This window comes from Drosophila suzukii, chromosome 2L (genome assembly GCF_043229965.1).
Source record: "Drosophila suzukii chromosome 2L, CBGP_Dsuzu_IsoJpt1.0, whole genome shotgun sequence".
Classification (NCBI taxonomy): Eukaryota; Metazoa; Arthropoda; class Insecta; order Diptera; family Drosophilidae; genus Drosophila; species Drosophila suzukii.
In genome coordinates, this window is record NC_092080.1 from 5,658,905 (window position 1) to 5,674,551 (window position 15,647).

A 15,647-nucleotide genomic window follows, 5' to 3' on the forward strand; every position below is an offset into this window, starting at 1 on the left:
TTAAAATCGTACTTGTTTATACGCATTGTATTTGCAAATATGAATATTAGCTAAGGTGGCTCTTAAATGTTATAAAGGAATGGGGGCAAGGAAGGGTTTTTTAAAGCTTAAAGCATCAATTGGGGGGCTAATCCACTGTTGGCACAGCAAATATGTTGTTCTCCATGAATCCATATGTTAGATTCCTTCTGTAATCCCACCAGCTAAGTATGGGAGCCTGAGTACTGATTTGTCGGTCATCTGGTTCGATAAATTCCACCGTGTCCTGTTCCTCCACCGAATCATTATCTTCATCGTTCTCTTTCTGCTCCGGACTGAAGCTCGTCCAGTGCTCGTAGGGATCCTGCCCACTGGGAGACATCTGCAGGTTATTAAAGTTGGCTGCCAATTTGCCAAACTGATCGATGTGATGCAGCAGGGGATCCACACCCTGATTTGGAGGTGCCTTCAGCTTCTGCGGCGGAGCTCGCCAATGAGGTTTCTTTGCTCCCAGAGTGGGCAGGTCAGTCCACTTGCCCAGAGCAAAAGGTGAGCTATCGTTGGTGTCTATCATGAACATTCCTCTCGTAGTCGGTCTTATATTGTCACCAGCCTCCAGCAGAAAGTTCGTGGGAGGACACATGCCCAGGAGGTAGGATATGTATCCACTGCAGGCCCATCCCCAAAAGCCCTTGGGTGAGCGAATGGATTCCAGAAAGTAGGCGGGTGCCCGTTGATGACTGCAGGCAAAGGAATCTGAAAAATAAAAACGTAAGTATGATATCTTTTTTCATAATATAACTAGTAACCAAAAGACTCACTAATTTTCTGTCCATTACAACCAGGTTGCATGATTCCTCCATTCATGTAGAAATCCGCATGGCCACATCGCTCCAATTTTCCCTGAACCAGAGCATTGGTGTGTATCACATCCACATAGCTGGCATCACTTGGATCCAGTTTGTCCGCAATGCCGGAGGTGATAAATAGAGGCATTGCCGGATCCAAGCCCGTAATCCTTGGCAGCATGAACGAACTCAGATTCCGCGCTATATAGTTGGGCACCTGAGCACCCAGTGAGAAGCCTATCACATGGATATCCGTATTGCCCGTCTCTACCAATCTCTCCACCAACTGGGCGGTGCAGGTTCCAGCATGTTTGGTATTATGAACCGCACTTATATAGCAGGGTCCTGGCGACAGGATACTCCAATCAACATAGATGATATTATAGTCCGCCTTGGCAAGGTACTCTAGAAAGAAGGGTATTGTATTTAAATAAAAGGTTCATAGGTAGTTCTTTAGTCTTAAAACATACATATATGGTTAATACGGTTCATAAATAGATCTTTGATATTCCAAATTATATTACGAAATATCAAAACCTATTTGTAACTCACCCTCTCTCATTTGTTGCAGTGGATGCAGAAACATATCCGAGTTATAGCCATGTATAATGATCTTCGTGGGATATCGGGGATTGAAGTAAGAGTCAGTCAGATTAGACTTATCCAGTGACTCGTCTATATGAAGGCACTGTCTATCCATCGGATTGTGCCGTGTGTAGATATAGTACTTAACATCCGGATCTGGACAACTACGACCTATGGCCCATTTGCAGGGTCCGATGGTAATGTCCCTATTCGAAGGTGTTGTTGTAGGGGAAGGTGTGGGATTCGTAGAACTCTCTGTGGTGCTCCCATCTTCGTGAACTTGAATGGGTTTTCTGTTTAGAAATCCCCTTCCAAGAGCTGCCTGACTAAAACTTGCTGCAAAATAATGTGAGAATAAATAGACCATGTATTTTTTGAATCATCATCATTACCCACCTAAAAGCAGAAATCGAATGACACATGACAAGTGCATTTTTCCACTAACTATATCCACCTGCAGTTCCGACTGATTTAAAATTTCTTTGCCAGTTTCATGAAGCGTTCGGGCTGAAAACGTTGGAGAAACTAAGAGCCGGCTGGTCGAGTCAATTCGATTTTGGCCAAATTGTAATGAGACATGCAAATGTGTGAGTACTTTTGAAATGTGTGAGTTTGAGTACGGCTATAAAGTGAGAGTTTCGATGAAAAAGTGAAACCAATATGAGAATTTAAGACACACAAAAAGTGTCATAATTAAACTATTCCAGGAAGCTTTAATAAAACACATAGAATAACACACATTTTGTAAGGCTTTGTATAAGTTTAGCGTTATAAAGGTCTTAACGCGCCTTCAAAACACTATATAATCTATTTCAGAAATCTTTATGATTTGTTTATAATTTTCGTGGAAAACTTATAAATGCATTTGCACAACACTCACTCACTCAACAATGTGCACTCATAGACCTATATATAGACTAACCTACGTGATTGAGGTTTAAATTAGCAGCGTTTACTGAATGAAAACTTTTTGTTGTTATCGCAAGGGATCTTGGCTCACGTACAAAGCCGAATGCTCCCAGGTCTTTTGCATTTATAGGAATCGGGTCTTGCGAAGAATCTTGTAGATTTGTTGACTCACTCTCGTTTCGGAGACCCACATAGATAACTTGGGATGTTTCCTGATCCGGGTCAATGAAAACAAACTTGAATGGGATTTGTAATTTCATTTAACCAGGGAAGAGGAGATTATACAAACCCTATATCTTTATTATCCCCATCATGTGGTTAAACGTGCGAATATAGCAAACATTTAAGCACTTGCTGTATTTTCTCAGCCAAAAATATTTGGCTTTCTGCTTGAAGAGTTCTTTGGAATGGTTTTTGATGCTTTTTCAATTTATTGCCGGTACGTGTGTCTAGAACGCCCACGATTTTTCTCTCGAAATCCACTCGCAAGAAAACTATACATAAACTATCGTATATATAAGTGCCAATATGTTCTTTGGAATGTCAAACAAAATGCGAATAAATGGTTAGATGGACCGACATTTCCTGGCCGTGTCTTTAACGAGCGACATATGTATGTGCTTGAGATTGGCAATATTGTCAAATCCATTAAAATATTAATAGCTATCTGCACATGTAAAAACTATTAAATATTTAGGGGATGCAGAATGTCTTCTTTTGGATTAAACAACCATTTTAATAGTCTTTTTACTTTTATAATAATGATGACATAGTTATTTTCTGATAACTTGGCGATTATAACTATTATACGTCTTTTGTTTATAAAATATCACAAACATTTTAAATATAAATGGCTTTTAAGGGAATTTACATTTTAAAAATCAAAACAACTCTTATATTATTGCTTAGGACAACAACTTATTCACACATATTGATCATGCATCTGGACGAGGGATTCATGGGCTTTTCGGCTTCACACTTGAAGGCCTCCTGGAACTCGGGCATATTCATGTAGCCCCTATTTAGTTGGGCCGCAAAGATCTCCGTTTGGCGATTACACAACTGCTGGGCCACCGCATAGAAGAGCACCTTCTGAGGATCCAATCCGAAGAACTGCAGCACAGCGGTCTCGGCAAAGGCAAATCTTTCACCCTGCAGCCAAAAGTGATAATCCCTGAGGGAATACTGAAATGAACGGTAGAAATGAAAGGTCTCCGCGACCTCTTCCGAGCCAAGTGGTCTATAAATTGGAGCCAATTCTGCATCGTAGTGTTGCAAAGATTGCCTTTCGAGGCAGTCCATAGCGGTATAGCGACCATCGGTGTCCAAGAGAAGTCCGGATTGCCTCCAAAGTTCCAAACCCTGGGTGGCATAATAGTGATAAGTCGGTCGATGCAGTGAGAGCAATACGAAATGGAGAAAGTGCCTCAGGAAATAGGGTGGTTGATTCACATCCTCTTCATCCACATAGGGCGATGCAAAACTATGACGCAGTTGAGCCTTTCGAAGGAGCAGAAGATTTCCATGAAAGGAGTTGTTGGCAAATCCCAAACCTCCATAGTTTTCGTTAAGTTCTGTGATGTTAAGATAGTTTTGAGCATGAGTCTGGAGGATGCGTGCCACCTGTAGCTCCTTTTTCTCCACCGAAGCTGGCCAAAGATGACCATACCAATCTCTTCTAGAAAGACTGGCTCTTCTTATCTTCTGGAAACGGGTTGTATGCAGTTGATAGGCAGCCAAAGCCACATCCCTAGTTAGATGGGGACTTAAAACATGCCATTGCCAGTATTCCGAGTGCAGTAATCTCTCGAATTCCTCGGATATTTTATAGCAATCCGGATATCGGAGCTGCTCCTTGGCCTGCCACATCACATAGTTGTAGACTATTCGGGGTTCCGTTTGCCTAAGAGCTTCCCAGGCTTGGCTGATCTTCGGCACATCTAGGGGAAACTTTCGTGCCATTTCCAGCTGCTCCTTAGAGAAATTAAGTTCGGCAAAAAAGAGCTGAAAGTAGTCCTTGGTGTTTTCATCCAAGATCAGCTGTTCTTGACTGGGTCTCTGGGTTGTAGTCCTTCCATTCCTGGTTAAACTCCTCGCCAACGGTAGTTCTCCCCTCATTCCACGACAAAGAACCCTCATCTCATGTGCTATTATATGGGCCGCTTGATGATGACGACCCTTTAAGACATCAGATAGACTTGATTTGAATTCCTCCATACTGGGACAGGGCAGATCCTCCATGGGAGTCACATAAATCGTATCCAGGGCAAAGTAGATTCGCAGTAGAGTGGGTAAACCATGGGCTGCCAGTTGAGCCGATAGAACTATCCAATTGAGCTGGCCATTGAGTTGTCTTCTCTCCCATTGATGTCTGAGAAAAGGCCAGGAGGAGAGCACTTGCTCATGTCTGGCCAGGAAGGGAATCTCCTCCAGCAGACGCTCCCACTGGGTGGTTTTGGAAGTTCCACCAAAAACATTACCTTCTCCCCTCTTTCGACACTCCTCATAAAGTTGTGAAATCAATTTTCCTACTATGGTTTCAAAATTTCCAACCTCAGACGAAAAGAAGTCCATTCGGTCTTGTTTGTTATAAAGATATGGTGGCAGAAAATCATCTGGATTTTCCTCTAGTTCTCGATCAAAGTTTCCGCAGGCATGGGCATAAAAATCTTCACACGGATCCGATGAGTTGTTTTTAATTTTCACCATCTTTCGCAGGTTGCTATCGTACAGTTTGGTAAAAAACGCTAACTCCGTTTTCGAACCGAAATCCGTTTCCACTTCCGCTTCCGAATCCTGATCATTTTGAGACCTCACTATTTGAATTACAATAGCGATCAAAACAAACTGAAGCTTCCAGCGCATTTAAATTATATTTTTTTTGCGGTCCGATCGTTTGTTTTGTTCCACGAAAACTGCGCAAAATTTAGCTCGTACTTACTCTCTAATGAGTTGATAAGCCTCGGAAGCCGCGGATTGAGCTATATATTCTCGATTCTATCAAAGTTCCCCAGTTCTCTTTGCTCTCTTTATAGAGCCCGCCTTGACCTTAAAGATCTTTGCCATTCCGCTTTGCCTTACATCGCCTATTGATGAAATGAACTCGGAATAATATTTGTTTATGGTTTTGATGGGGGGATTTGTTTATAAATATGGTTTTTAAAAAGATGCGCGTGTTGTTCAATAATGTACATATGCTGTTCATTGCACTTTTAAATTATTGACAGGCATATGTTCCAAAAGACTTTCAGACCTCAAACGTCAAGTAAATTTAAAGGAATTACAAAAAATTAACAAAAATCTTCATGGGTGTGTCAAAATATACGTACTTTATACATAAAAGACCAAAAATACCTGAAAATGTATCTTAAAAAAGCTCTTAAGCATCGTAAATCTATGCAAGCTTTACTAAATCTAACAAACATTCCCCATACGCAATGTGTTCACAGCTGCATTGGCTCAAGCAGCAAAACAAAATGTTATTCCATTTGGTATATTCTTGTTTTTAAAATAGTTTACATATATCAAAAGAAATTGCTTTCAAGCACAGTTCTTTATGGATTGTTAAAAGGGTTAACATTTTTTCTGATTTTCCTCCAGGCATTTCATCAATGCTTTGGTTCATCTCACCGAAATTTCATTGACTTTTCATAATTGTTTTGGTCATTATTTATATATATTTTGGTGTCAGGCTATGTTGTTTTTAACATTTGCGCATTGCATTTCGAAATTTATTTAATGACAAGTGTCAGCTTAGGGAAAGTGTGTGTTTTTTTAGAGAAGTCAAGGACCTGAAATGTGTGACAGTTGTTTATGAAACTTTTGGGTGGTATTTATATGTCAACAGAAGATATGGCAAATGTTTGATTAGGGTATGACGATGTACTAGATGTTCTGTAATCATTTAGCTAAGTAAACCTCCTATAGGCTTTTAAGGCTAAATTTTACTTGGAGAGATCAAAGATATATGTAAACATCATAAATTTAAACATCCCTTGCCATTTTCATCTATACAGAAAACCTTTTAGATCCCACGCTACATTATAAACTCATGTTTCTAGTTCCTTTGCACTTGAAGAAATTCCAAAATGCTGTCAATATTTTTATGGCAAGTGTTACGTTAAATGGAACAAACTATATACTATATGCCTGAATTATTTTTAATGAGCGTATTGTTATTGTTGGTGGTTTGTCTTCAGATCCGGCCAACGGCTGCTTGAAAACTGTCAAAATGTGCGCCGCAGATTTATTTTATTTATTTTCGATGTTATTTCTACGCGACTTTCCAAAAAGTCTGCACTTTCTGCCCTGGTAGTGGCGTCTCATTTTGGCCAATGGGACAAAATATTTCGCTATATCCACATATATCAGAAAAAGAAGCACACATACAGGCACACGAATCTATATCCACTGTATGGATGCCTGCAGATTGCTAAGTATTTCATCTATATCCCAATTCGTGGACGGGCCAATGATTTTAGTTGAGCCAAAGGCTTTCAGCAGTTAATAGCACAAAATTGTGTCTTCCCCCAGCGGACAAGAAAATTCCTAAAGGTAACCAGGCGACCAGTGAAGTGACCTACAGACCTCAGTCAAATGATTTAAAAATTTCGGAATTTTAAAATCGAATTCAAGTGTGCCGTGTTCGTAAATATTTCCGCTCTTTTCTCTTGTTGGAACCGGTCCAATCTATAAAACTGGAATTATTCCAATCTATATAGACATATGGTTCTTTGATTGCTCTATCAGAAATACAAAGCGAACCAGAATCATCAAATAGATATAACCAGGCGTAGACAAAACCAAGAAATATTTAATATTTTCCATATGGCTTTCATATCTGTCGTCTTTATATAGAGATCTATACTTATACGTTGGGATTTTATTTGATTAGCTTATTTTAAAACAAAATTATATGTGTTTCGCCGAAATTTATGGCCGCCTTTTTTATGTTTCTGTCAAATTAAACTTCTCACGCGCCAAGTTAAAAATATGTTAGAATATGTTATGCTAAAATAAATTAATATAATTTTAGCCTGGCTGTATTCCAAACTAATACTGAATATTTTCTATAAATTTGTCTGCAGCAAATCCAATCAACATGAGTGAAGCCCAGAACCTTTTCACCACCTTCGGCATCCTGGCCATCCTTCTTTTCTTCCTTTACCTCATCTATGCCGTCTTGTAAATGGATAGCGGCGAGATGAAGGTCCTTGGAGCAGGACAAAAGGTAATACCATATGATAACTAAGTGGGGAAAAAAATATGATCTAACCTTCGTAGCTAAAATATGCAGAAACAATTTTAATGTAATTAAAATACATTCTTCCATTAAAAATGTATAAATTTGTAACTATTTTATGGACAGACCTTACAACCTCTCCCAAGTTTATATTCAAATCAATTCAATTTTGTGGCTTCGATTAGAACATTTTTAAAATTGCAATTATCCCATTTTCCCATTGAATTTATTCGAGATAAATCCACATCAATCACAAACCTTGAAATTCTCATTAAGTCCAAAATGTGCCATAAACTCAATGGGGGCTACGTGATGTACCCGATTTTTCAATATTCCACCAATATTTAGAAACGATTTGACCAACAAATTAGGCAGAACCGGCATATTTTCCGGTTGAAAGTAAATAAATATGTTAATCAAACAAACAACTGGAGAAGAAAACAAGTTCCCACCATCAAAAACCAAAAAATAAATAAATAAAACATTTTTCAAATGACAAGGTCCAGTCGGAAAAAAGCAATTTGTCTAGGTGCAGTCCAGCAAATGAGAAATGTTCAAAGAGCCGAGAAAAAAAATTGCCTAGAATCGCATGGAATTCAAATATATATACCGCAAATATACAGAGCGAGCCATGAATATATATATATATACATATATAAATCTAGAAAATATTTGTGCCGCCTCAAAAATATGAGCAACAACTGGACACCCATACAGTCGAATAGCCGGTGATATGTATATAGTACAAATATAAAAGAATATTTTATATATGGTCTATATAATCGGATATATTGGTGCGTGCGCCTAGGCAATGGCCATAATTCCAAGCGCTGGCCAACTTTTTGTGGAGAATTGGAATTCAGATCGGGAAATTCAGTTATAGCGCGCCTTTAGCTACGAACGGTTGGAAATCTCTCCATCTCAAACTAGAGATCTATTCAAAAGTGTGTGATTTGTGTCTATTTGTGATCAATTGATCAATCGCTTACCTAATTACTATTATACCTTGTAATCAATATAGCAGCAGCCAGAAGCCAAAAAACAAACCAATCAAAATGAATGAGGCCAAGAGTTTGTTCACCACCTTCCTCATCCTGGCCTTCCTGCTGTTCCTGCTCTATGCCTTCTACGAAGCCGCCTTCTAGGATCCCATCCCCAGTCACCAGACCACCACCACCATTATTATATTATCACCCATCAAGGATAGCTTACATGTTGAATTTCAATTCCAAGCCGCCGGCCATGCCATCATCTTGTGGTTCGGTGGAGCTTCTAGGACCCTACGCGTTTAAGATGTTTAGCATTTAATGGATTTCTACTAGTAACCTAAGCCAGGTGAGCCATACCCCAGCCAATTAATTCAATTATCAGTCACACACATCAAACAAATTATCGAAATATTCCCAAGAAAAAAAAGGAAACCTTGTCTAAATTTTTTGGCAGCCATTTGGCCAGCCCGATAATAAATAGATTTTCCGTTTCTATTTTTTAACGACAAGATTTCGACATGGCCCACAAAGCACCTTCCTGTCGTCACAGTCCCCCTTCATTGGGCAGCATTAAAAATCATTTTCACACAGCCTTTTCCGAATGTCGCAACTTTGTGATTCAACTCTTCAAATTTTCGCTCGAATATGTCAAGCATAAAAATGTTCAAAGAGACAGTTTTTTATGGCCAGAATTTATGATTGGCCAAGGTGGAAATTATAATTAATTTTCATTCAATACTTTCGAATTTTTTTTTGCAGTTTGATGCATAAACTTGAACAAGTTTTCGAGTATATTTTTGTGAAAGACAAATCTGCTTTCGAAATGCCTCAGTGAGTTATTTTGAAGAACCAAAAATAAATCTCAAAGAAGCTTATGTTCTTTGAAGCAAACAAAGCAATGCTGCCCATTGTTTATGCCAATGCGGCCATATGAACAAACAAAACAGAAAAATAATACAGTCATATATTATTAAGTGCATAGACTTTACGTCAAAGAAAAAATAATTTTTATAAATTTAATTTTAAAAATATCTTTCTCAAAACCACTTCCAGATGACGTCAAAGCCACCAGCTGCCGAATTCGGAGGCTCGGCGATCATGATGAGCACTTTGCTGATCGATGGGTAAACCCCTGCCATGTGGTAAGTACCATTTATCACGATCCCCTAGGGTGCGCTCCAAAACGATCATTTCTCTAACATTTCTCCGTTTATTTCCTCACAGACCTCCGGCACATTTCTTCCATCTTAAAGATCGATCCATTCGGAATACTTTGCTGCCGGCCCTGGCGTCATCTGCTCTAATCATAAATTTTATTTTGTGATCTTTATTATTTTCGTTTGGCAATGGAATCTACTTAGTTTGCAATTCATAGACCATGATGTACAGTATAGGCAAATTGAGACCAACAGCAGCAATCATTGTTAAACAACACAATTATTTCGCATTCGTATTTGTTAAGGCATACATAATGTATAACTGCATTTTACTCGACTTTTCCTAAATTATTTGTGAATAACAACCGCAAAGCAACAACAACAAACTGCAGGAATAAAAAAAAAATCAAAACTAAGGATTTTATGTTTTATTTTATTTAAATATTTTAGATAAGGGGGATTTTATAATATGAGCAAGTCGAAGATGAAACTTTAGTTTAAGGTATTATAGATATATAATTATTTTAAATCGTTCGTTCAACAATTAGTTTTTGAAATGCCGTTGTGATTTTCCTTAAACATATTGATATTGGTTGGTATATTTTTAAAGCATACTTTTAGGCTGCGAAACATTTCGAATCGGTAAAACCGGGTTTGTACCGGAAGAAAGAAGGTTTTGTACCGTTCAAGAAAAAATTCAAAAGGTTTTTTAAGTAGGTTTTTTTTACTGACTTACAAACTTTATTTATAATTAACTGCTGAAACATAAAATCATGGAGTTCAATTGTTATAATATTTTTTAATTGTGGTTTTAATTAACGGATTTAAAAAAAATACAATTTTTTTACTGGACAACCATTAATAATCGTCAAATCAAAAAAGTGTAACTAACTTGCGAAGTCATTTTGTGTAATTGTGGGCAGTTCCTCGAGAAATCATTGAAGTACTCCAACTTCATTTGCATGCGACTGGCAAAACGAGGCCTTTAACTGCTGGCCAAGAAGACAATATACCAAAAAAACGCAAATCATAAAAGTTTACCATGCTCAAAATAAGCGAAAAATGCAGGCAATGAAGCGGAGACATCGTAATCGTTGGTCTTCTGACGGCTTCCAACTGCAGTTGGCCACTTTGCCATTTTGTCGGTCAGCAGTTTCGCGCGCTGGCCAACCGGTTTCCTGGCTAAAACCGACCAAAACCATCCAAAACCCCCTTCACAGCAAACCCCCTTCCAAACTGCAAGGGTTATGCAATCCAGCAGAGTTTAATGCATTTTGGCAATTGATTTTACCAGCCGGTTTTATTTGGTCGTGCCTTTATCTTTTGTTTTTTATCTTTATTTTTTCATGGCTTTGTTTTTCGAGTTGATAGCTTAAGCCCTAAGACTAAGAACCAAATATTTACATTATTTATAACCTAGCTTAACAAGTTAAATCAGCTTCAGTTTCTTTTGCTTTTGCTCGAGGGCCTCGATTCTCAGCCGCTTGAAAAGTTGATGTCCCATAAATGTGCGAATCGGCAAGGGAGCCAACTTCATTAGGGCGTACTGTAATTGGAGAGAGTTTTTTGTGTTTATCAGTAAAAAATTAAATTTTATAATAATATTTTCTGACAGCCTAAAACATTTCTATAACTGAAATACCTGTTAAAAAATCAAGACAGTGTCATAGGGTGTTTCCTTAATCTTAAAAGCTCTTACTTAAATACTGGGGCAACATAGAAATGATTGAATAAAAATAAAGCAAAAGCTTAATTAAATTTTTTAAAATTATTAAAAACCTCCCACATTCTATTATAATCCCAACAAATAGGAAATATTCTTAGGAACAACAGTACGTATGAGTAATACTCTTAAGAGCTATTAAACTATGGAAAACTATCCTAAACTAGGATAAACTATCTAGTTTAATAGCTCAAGGTATAGATTTGTAAGTGTTTTAAATCTATAGAAGTACACACCTGAATCCCATGAGTCCAGAAACCATTCGTCTCGCTTGTTTTTCCCAGTGTAAAGACGGCGGAGCGGGCATATGTATAGGCATTGGGGAAAAGTAGACCTCCCTGCATAACCCTATCGGCATAGGCATTCATTTTGGTCACCACAAAGTTGGGCATCAACAGCTGCACATGGATATTGTGCTCGGCCAGCTCCAGTTCCAGGCCCTTAGAAAAGTAGGTAATAAACTTCTTGCTGGCCGCATAGACAGTCATGTTGGGCAGGGGCTGGAGTTCCGAAGAGGATCCCAGGTTCACAATGGCTCCCCTTCGGCGACCAATCATCTTGGGCAGGATCTTGCGGGTGAGCATGGTTACCGATCCCATGTTGACAGTGAGCATGTCCCACAGCAGATCCTCCGAGACCAGGTCAAGGGTCTCGGGGTGCTCGTACATCATGCCCACATTGTTTACTGAAAGAATTTATTTTATTTTATTATTTTTAGACGTTTTTAGAAAATAGTTATTTAATATAGATATATTTTACATATGACAAACTACTGACCTAGAGCCCAAAACGATTTTACATTAACAATTATAATAAGAATATATTTTAAAACATCTCAAATCAAAGTCACAGTGGCAACTAAACGAAGCTGGCCAAGATCAATGTCAACTCTTATCGGCCACAACTTTATTCAAAAGACCTTGAGGCCTTCGCAAGGCTATCAAAATGTAAATTGCTGAAGCGTTTATAAGTCTGGTGGGCCGAATATAAGTAAATACACCGTGTACTTAAACATCGCCTAAGCCACTCTTTACCTCGCCAATAGACCAAAAACCAGAGGCATTATAATTGCACGCAATTATTACTATTGTTTGACATTGGCAGTCACACAAAAATATAACCCACATATGTCTACCTATAAGTAAATAAAAAGCGGCTACTGTTTATTGCCTTTTGCTGTTGACAATGATGAATGTATGTTTTTTAGAAAAATGTTTTGAAATTTAGAGTAATGACTGTTATTGCCGACAAACTAAACAATACCTTTTGTAAGATCTATAAATAGAGTGAGTATTTTTTACAATAAAAATAAGTACTTTAATATTCAGAACAATCTTTTTGTTCAACAAAAAATGTATTATTATAATATATTGAAGACAACATAATTTATATGCTTTACCATTACTTACCCAAAATGCCAACGTCTATTCCCGCCAGTTCTTTCTCGATTTGATCGTATACCTCGCGACCTTTGGCGAAATCCACAGCAATCCACTTGGTCTTCACTTTGTACTGGCTCTCTGAAAATGCATTTCGAAAATAAGTATATATGTAGGTATACAATATGTAGGTATACCAATATGTGTGCTTACCAATCTCATTGGTGACTGAAATCAGCTTCTCCTTCGTCCTCGAGATGAGTACCAGGTTGAGACCCTGACGAGCCAGCTCCCTGGCATATTCCTTTCCAATGCCATCGGTGGCACCAGTCACCACTAAAGTGAAGGGATTAAATAAAAACTTGATGAGTACAGTACTGGCGAAGGTTGCCACAAGGAGTGGCAACCACATTCTTACAATACTACTGAGGGAACATAAAAACATAAAAGTCTACCTCCTATATTCACTAAAACGCTATAGAATGTTGTACTTAATTTTAACAGATCCTTTCTAACTAGGACTTTACGATCTTTTGACACTTTTAGTTTTGTAAACCTCTTTGACATCATAAAAATACACTTTTTTATTAAAATTTTTTTGTAACCATTTAGTTTATATAGCCCAGAATTTGTATTTTGTAAGTATATAAAAAACGATGAAAGTAAAATAATTGTAAAGTATTTCGAAATACCTTTTTACACCACTCAATTATTTAGATTTAGGCTTACCTATTATTTACTTTTCCAGACCAATTTCGTAATTTCTTTTCGTTTACATATAGTTTGAGCAACTGAATAAACCCGAACCTCCTTGAAAGACCTTTTCGAACTAGCATTTGCCCGCTAATTAACCCACTGTATTCGACTGGGTCTATTTTAATCACATTGCTAGTGGTCTCTTGTCGGTTGTCGAAACCTCTGCAAACATCATGAATGGATTTGGCCGCAAAGAAGCACTCAGAAGCAAACCGGCTGGCGTGGCAATTGCAGCAATGTTGCCAATGGCATCTGGTTATTGGTTGCCAAATGTTTGTGCAACGGAAACGAGAAAACACGGCAGCAATATCAACACCGGCAACAGCAACATTTAAGAGTACAACGGCAACACCACTCGATTTTTGCGCTTGCGTGTACTCCAATAATTACAATTGCCGTATATTTTTTGCGGAGATTTTGCACTTCGATTGGTGATCAATCAAAACCATAACTCAATTAGAAAAACTATGCAGAAGTCGATCACTGATCACCCTTGAAGGTCATCTATTAGTTATACAATTAACAATAAATGTAAAATTCGCAACCGCTAGACCACGAATAGCAGCACGAGATTCGAGTCAATGAAAGCGAAATAATTAAATCATAAAGCAAAAACAAAACGAGAAAATCGCAAGCCGGTTTACGGGTTGAATGACTTTGTATGGTCCATAAATAAAAATATAAACAAGTGAAGTGGTTTGAATAATTTGGTATTTGTTTGGCTAATCCTTCTGACTCACTTTACTAATGGACAAAAATATCTTTGCAAATATTTCAATAAATATTAATTAAATACTAAGGATATAAAATTTAACTGATATTATAATGTATGTATATTATCCAATATTATGATAACAAATTTTAGGATATTTGTTCGCTATATAGAAATTATTACGAAAGTTCATAGTGATTAATGTTTTCTTATCTTATCATAATTAGATTTCGTAACCTTTTCCATCAAACGTGCTAGACGGGGAAATAGCATATATTGATCAAAGATTTATGCGACCATAAAATTTGTTATCTACATTTTTACTCGAAGTTCAAGTGCTACCAATAATTTATAAATCATTACATTCATTTCTCAGAAAAAGAATGCAAAGGTTGTAAAAAACTTTAATAATCAAATAGATTATTTTAATAATATAATTAGGCTCATGATATTCTTATTAAATTCGAGAGGACTGTGTTTTTACAGACATTTATAAAACTATTAGCTAATTTTAATAAAATTGTGATATAATTGGAATGTGAGTTAAGCGATGATTGCCAATTCTAAGAGTTAGTGAGTGTTTCTCCGTATAGCAAAACACTCCCGCTAGAAATAGGGTAAACATTTGCATTTGTGACAGTGAACCAACCAAAAACGCAACTTTAGATATTGACAGACCCCTGGGGTTAGAGTATGCAAATATCTGATTGAATAACATGGAAAACATACAGTGTGCATAGTGCGAAATCCAGGGGTAAAATGGGTTGGATTTGCCGACCAAAACACTCACCTGCCCATTGTCCATATTTTTCCACCAAGGTCTTTGGTAACTGCGGCTGGAAGTAGGGTTCCAGAACGGCCTTGATGATGCTTATCAGGGACTTTAGGTTGTCATACAGGAACGTGGCTATACAAAGCAATCCCACTAGATAGATAGCCGCCGAGATCAGCTGCCAAATAAACGCCATCCTGAGCAGCGTGTAAATGCTCACTTCCAGAACTGGCTGCATGGTTAGGAAATTTTTCTTTATATAGTAGGAAACAAGGCGATCTGAACAGGCTGTGGAACCTATCCTTATCACTACACGCCCGTGCTGATTATTTATTGTTGTGTTGAGAACACTACTATTATACCGATTTATAATCGCCCGACTTTCGTACTATCGCACTATCTGTCCGTCTTTTATTTTCCCGGAGCAACAAGTTGCAAGTCTGAGCGCCGATCACGCACTGAAACTGAACACTTGGAACCGCGGCTTCGTTTTTGTTTTTTTTTTTTTGGGCTCTCGGTTTTCGGATTTTCAGTTTCGGATCGGGTCTTCAACAAGCTACAGTTGTAAAAAAAAAATACAGCGACTTAAAGCGGAA

The 15,647-nt window shown here is 37.8% G+C and overlaps 3 protein-coding genes and 1 long non-coding RNA gene across 10 annotated transcripts; 1 reads left to right on the plus strand and 3 right to left on the minus strand.

The window, feature by feature from the left end:
• Window positions 1–11: 11 nt before the first annotated feature.
• On the minus strand, window positions 12–3,011 carry LOC108018524 (phospholipase A1 member A). Of its 2 annotated transcripts, XM_070994848.1 has the most exons (5): window positions 2,335–3,011; window positions 1,809–1,919; window positions 1,380–1,748; window positions 801–1,232; window positions 12–735 (listed from the first exon to the last, which is right to left on the minus strand). In XM_070994848.1, exons 1-5 carry the CDS (start codon window positions 2,579–2,581, stop codon window positions 128–130), a joined length of 1,767 nt encoding a protein of 588 aa, XP_070850949.1. In that variant the 5' UTR covers window positions 2,582–3,011; the 3' UTR covers window positions 12–127. The 2 variants fall into 2 exon arrangements, with proteins under 2 accessions (XP_070850949.1, XP_016941569.2); XM_017086080.4 differs by lacking the exon at window positions 2,335–3,011 and having other exon boundaries at window positions 1,809–1,931.
• LOC108018542 (uncharacterized) lies at window positions 1,982–10,125 on the plus strand. Of its 6 annotated transcripts, none has more exons than XR_001767874.4 (5): window positions 1,982–1,999; window positions 7,409–7,551; window positions 8,585–8,898; window positions 9,606–9,694; window positions 9,777–10,125. It is a non-coding gene; the product is annotated as an uncharacterized lncRNA (long non-coding RNA). The 6 variants fall into 6 exon arrangements; XR_010654768.2 differs by lacking the exon at window positions 1,982–1,999 and adding an exon at window positions 6,947–6,964; XR_010654770.2 differs by lacking the exon at window positions 1,982–1,999 and adding an exon at window positions 7,096–7,113.
• Nepl9 (Neprilysin-like 9) lies at window positions 3,034–5,280 on the minus strand. The gene has a single exon (XM_017086069.4). The coding sequence runs from the start codon at window positions 5,184–5,186 to the stop codon at window positions 3,240–3,242; it is 1,947 nt and encodes a 648-aa protein (XP_016941558.2). The 5' UTR covers window positions 5,187–5,280; the 3' UTR covers window positions 3,034–3,239.
• Window positions 10,126–10,990: 865 nt separating the features above from the next.
• Window positions 10,991–15,497, minus strand: LOC108006004 (hydroxysteroid dehydrogenase-like protein 1). The gene is made up of 5 exons (XM_017069451.4): window positions 15,070–15,497; window positions 13,025–13,147; window positions 12,842–12,952; window positions 11,669–12,117; window positions 10,991–11,255 (listed from the first exon to the last, which is right to left on the minus strand). Exons 1-5 carry the CDS (start codon window positions 15,287–15,289, stop codon window positions 11,139–11,141), a joined length of 1,020 nt encoding a protein of 339 aa, XP_016924940.2. The 5' UTR covers window positions 15,290–15,497; the 3' UTR covers window positions 10,991–11,138.
• Window positions 15,498–15,647: the final 150 nt, after the last annotated feature.

Excerpts from the sequence above, each read along its gene's own strand:
- LOC108006004 (XM_017069451.4), bottom strand. The coding sequence starts at position 15,289 with ATGCAGCCAGTTCTGGAAGTGAGCATTTACACGCTGCTCAGGATGGCG. Across the intron at positions 13,148-15,069 it reads AAAATATGGACAATGGGCAG|TGGTGACTGGTGCCACCGAT; the intron begins GTGAGTGTTTTG and ends CCTTCACTTTAG. Across the intron at positions 11,256-11,668 it reads TCTGGACTCATGGGATTCAG|TACGCCCTAATGAAGTTGGC; the intron begins GTGTGTACTTCT and ends CTCCAATTACAG.
- Nepl9 (XM_017086069.4), bottom strand. The coding sequence starts at position 5,186 with ATGCGCTGGAAGCTTCAGTTTGTTTTGATCGCTATTGTAATTCAAATA.
- LOC108018524 (XM_070994848.1), bottom strand. The coding sequence starts at position 2,581 with ATGAAATTACAAATCCCATTCAAGTTTGTTTTCATTGACCCGGATCAG. Across the intron at positions 1,749-1,808 it reads CATTCGATTTCTGCTTTTAG|CAAGTTTTAGTCAGGCAGCT; the intron begins GTGGGTAATGAT and ends ATTATTTTGCAG. Across the intron at positions 736-800 it reads TTGTAATGGACAGAAAATTA|ATTCCTTTGCCTGCAGTCAT; the intron begins GTGAGTCTTTTG and ends TTTATTTTTCAG.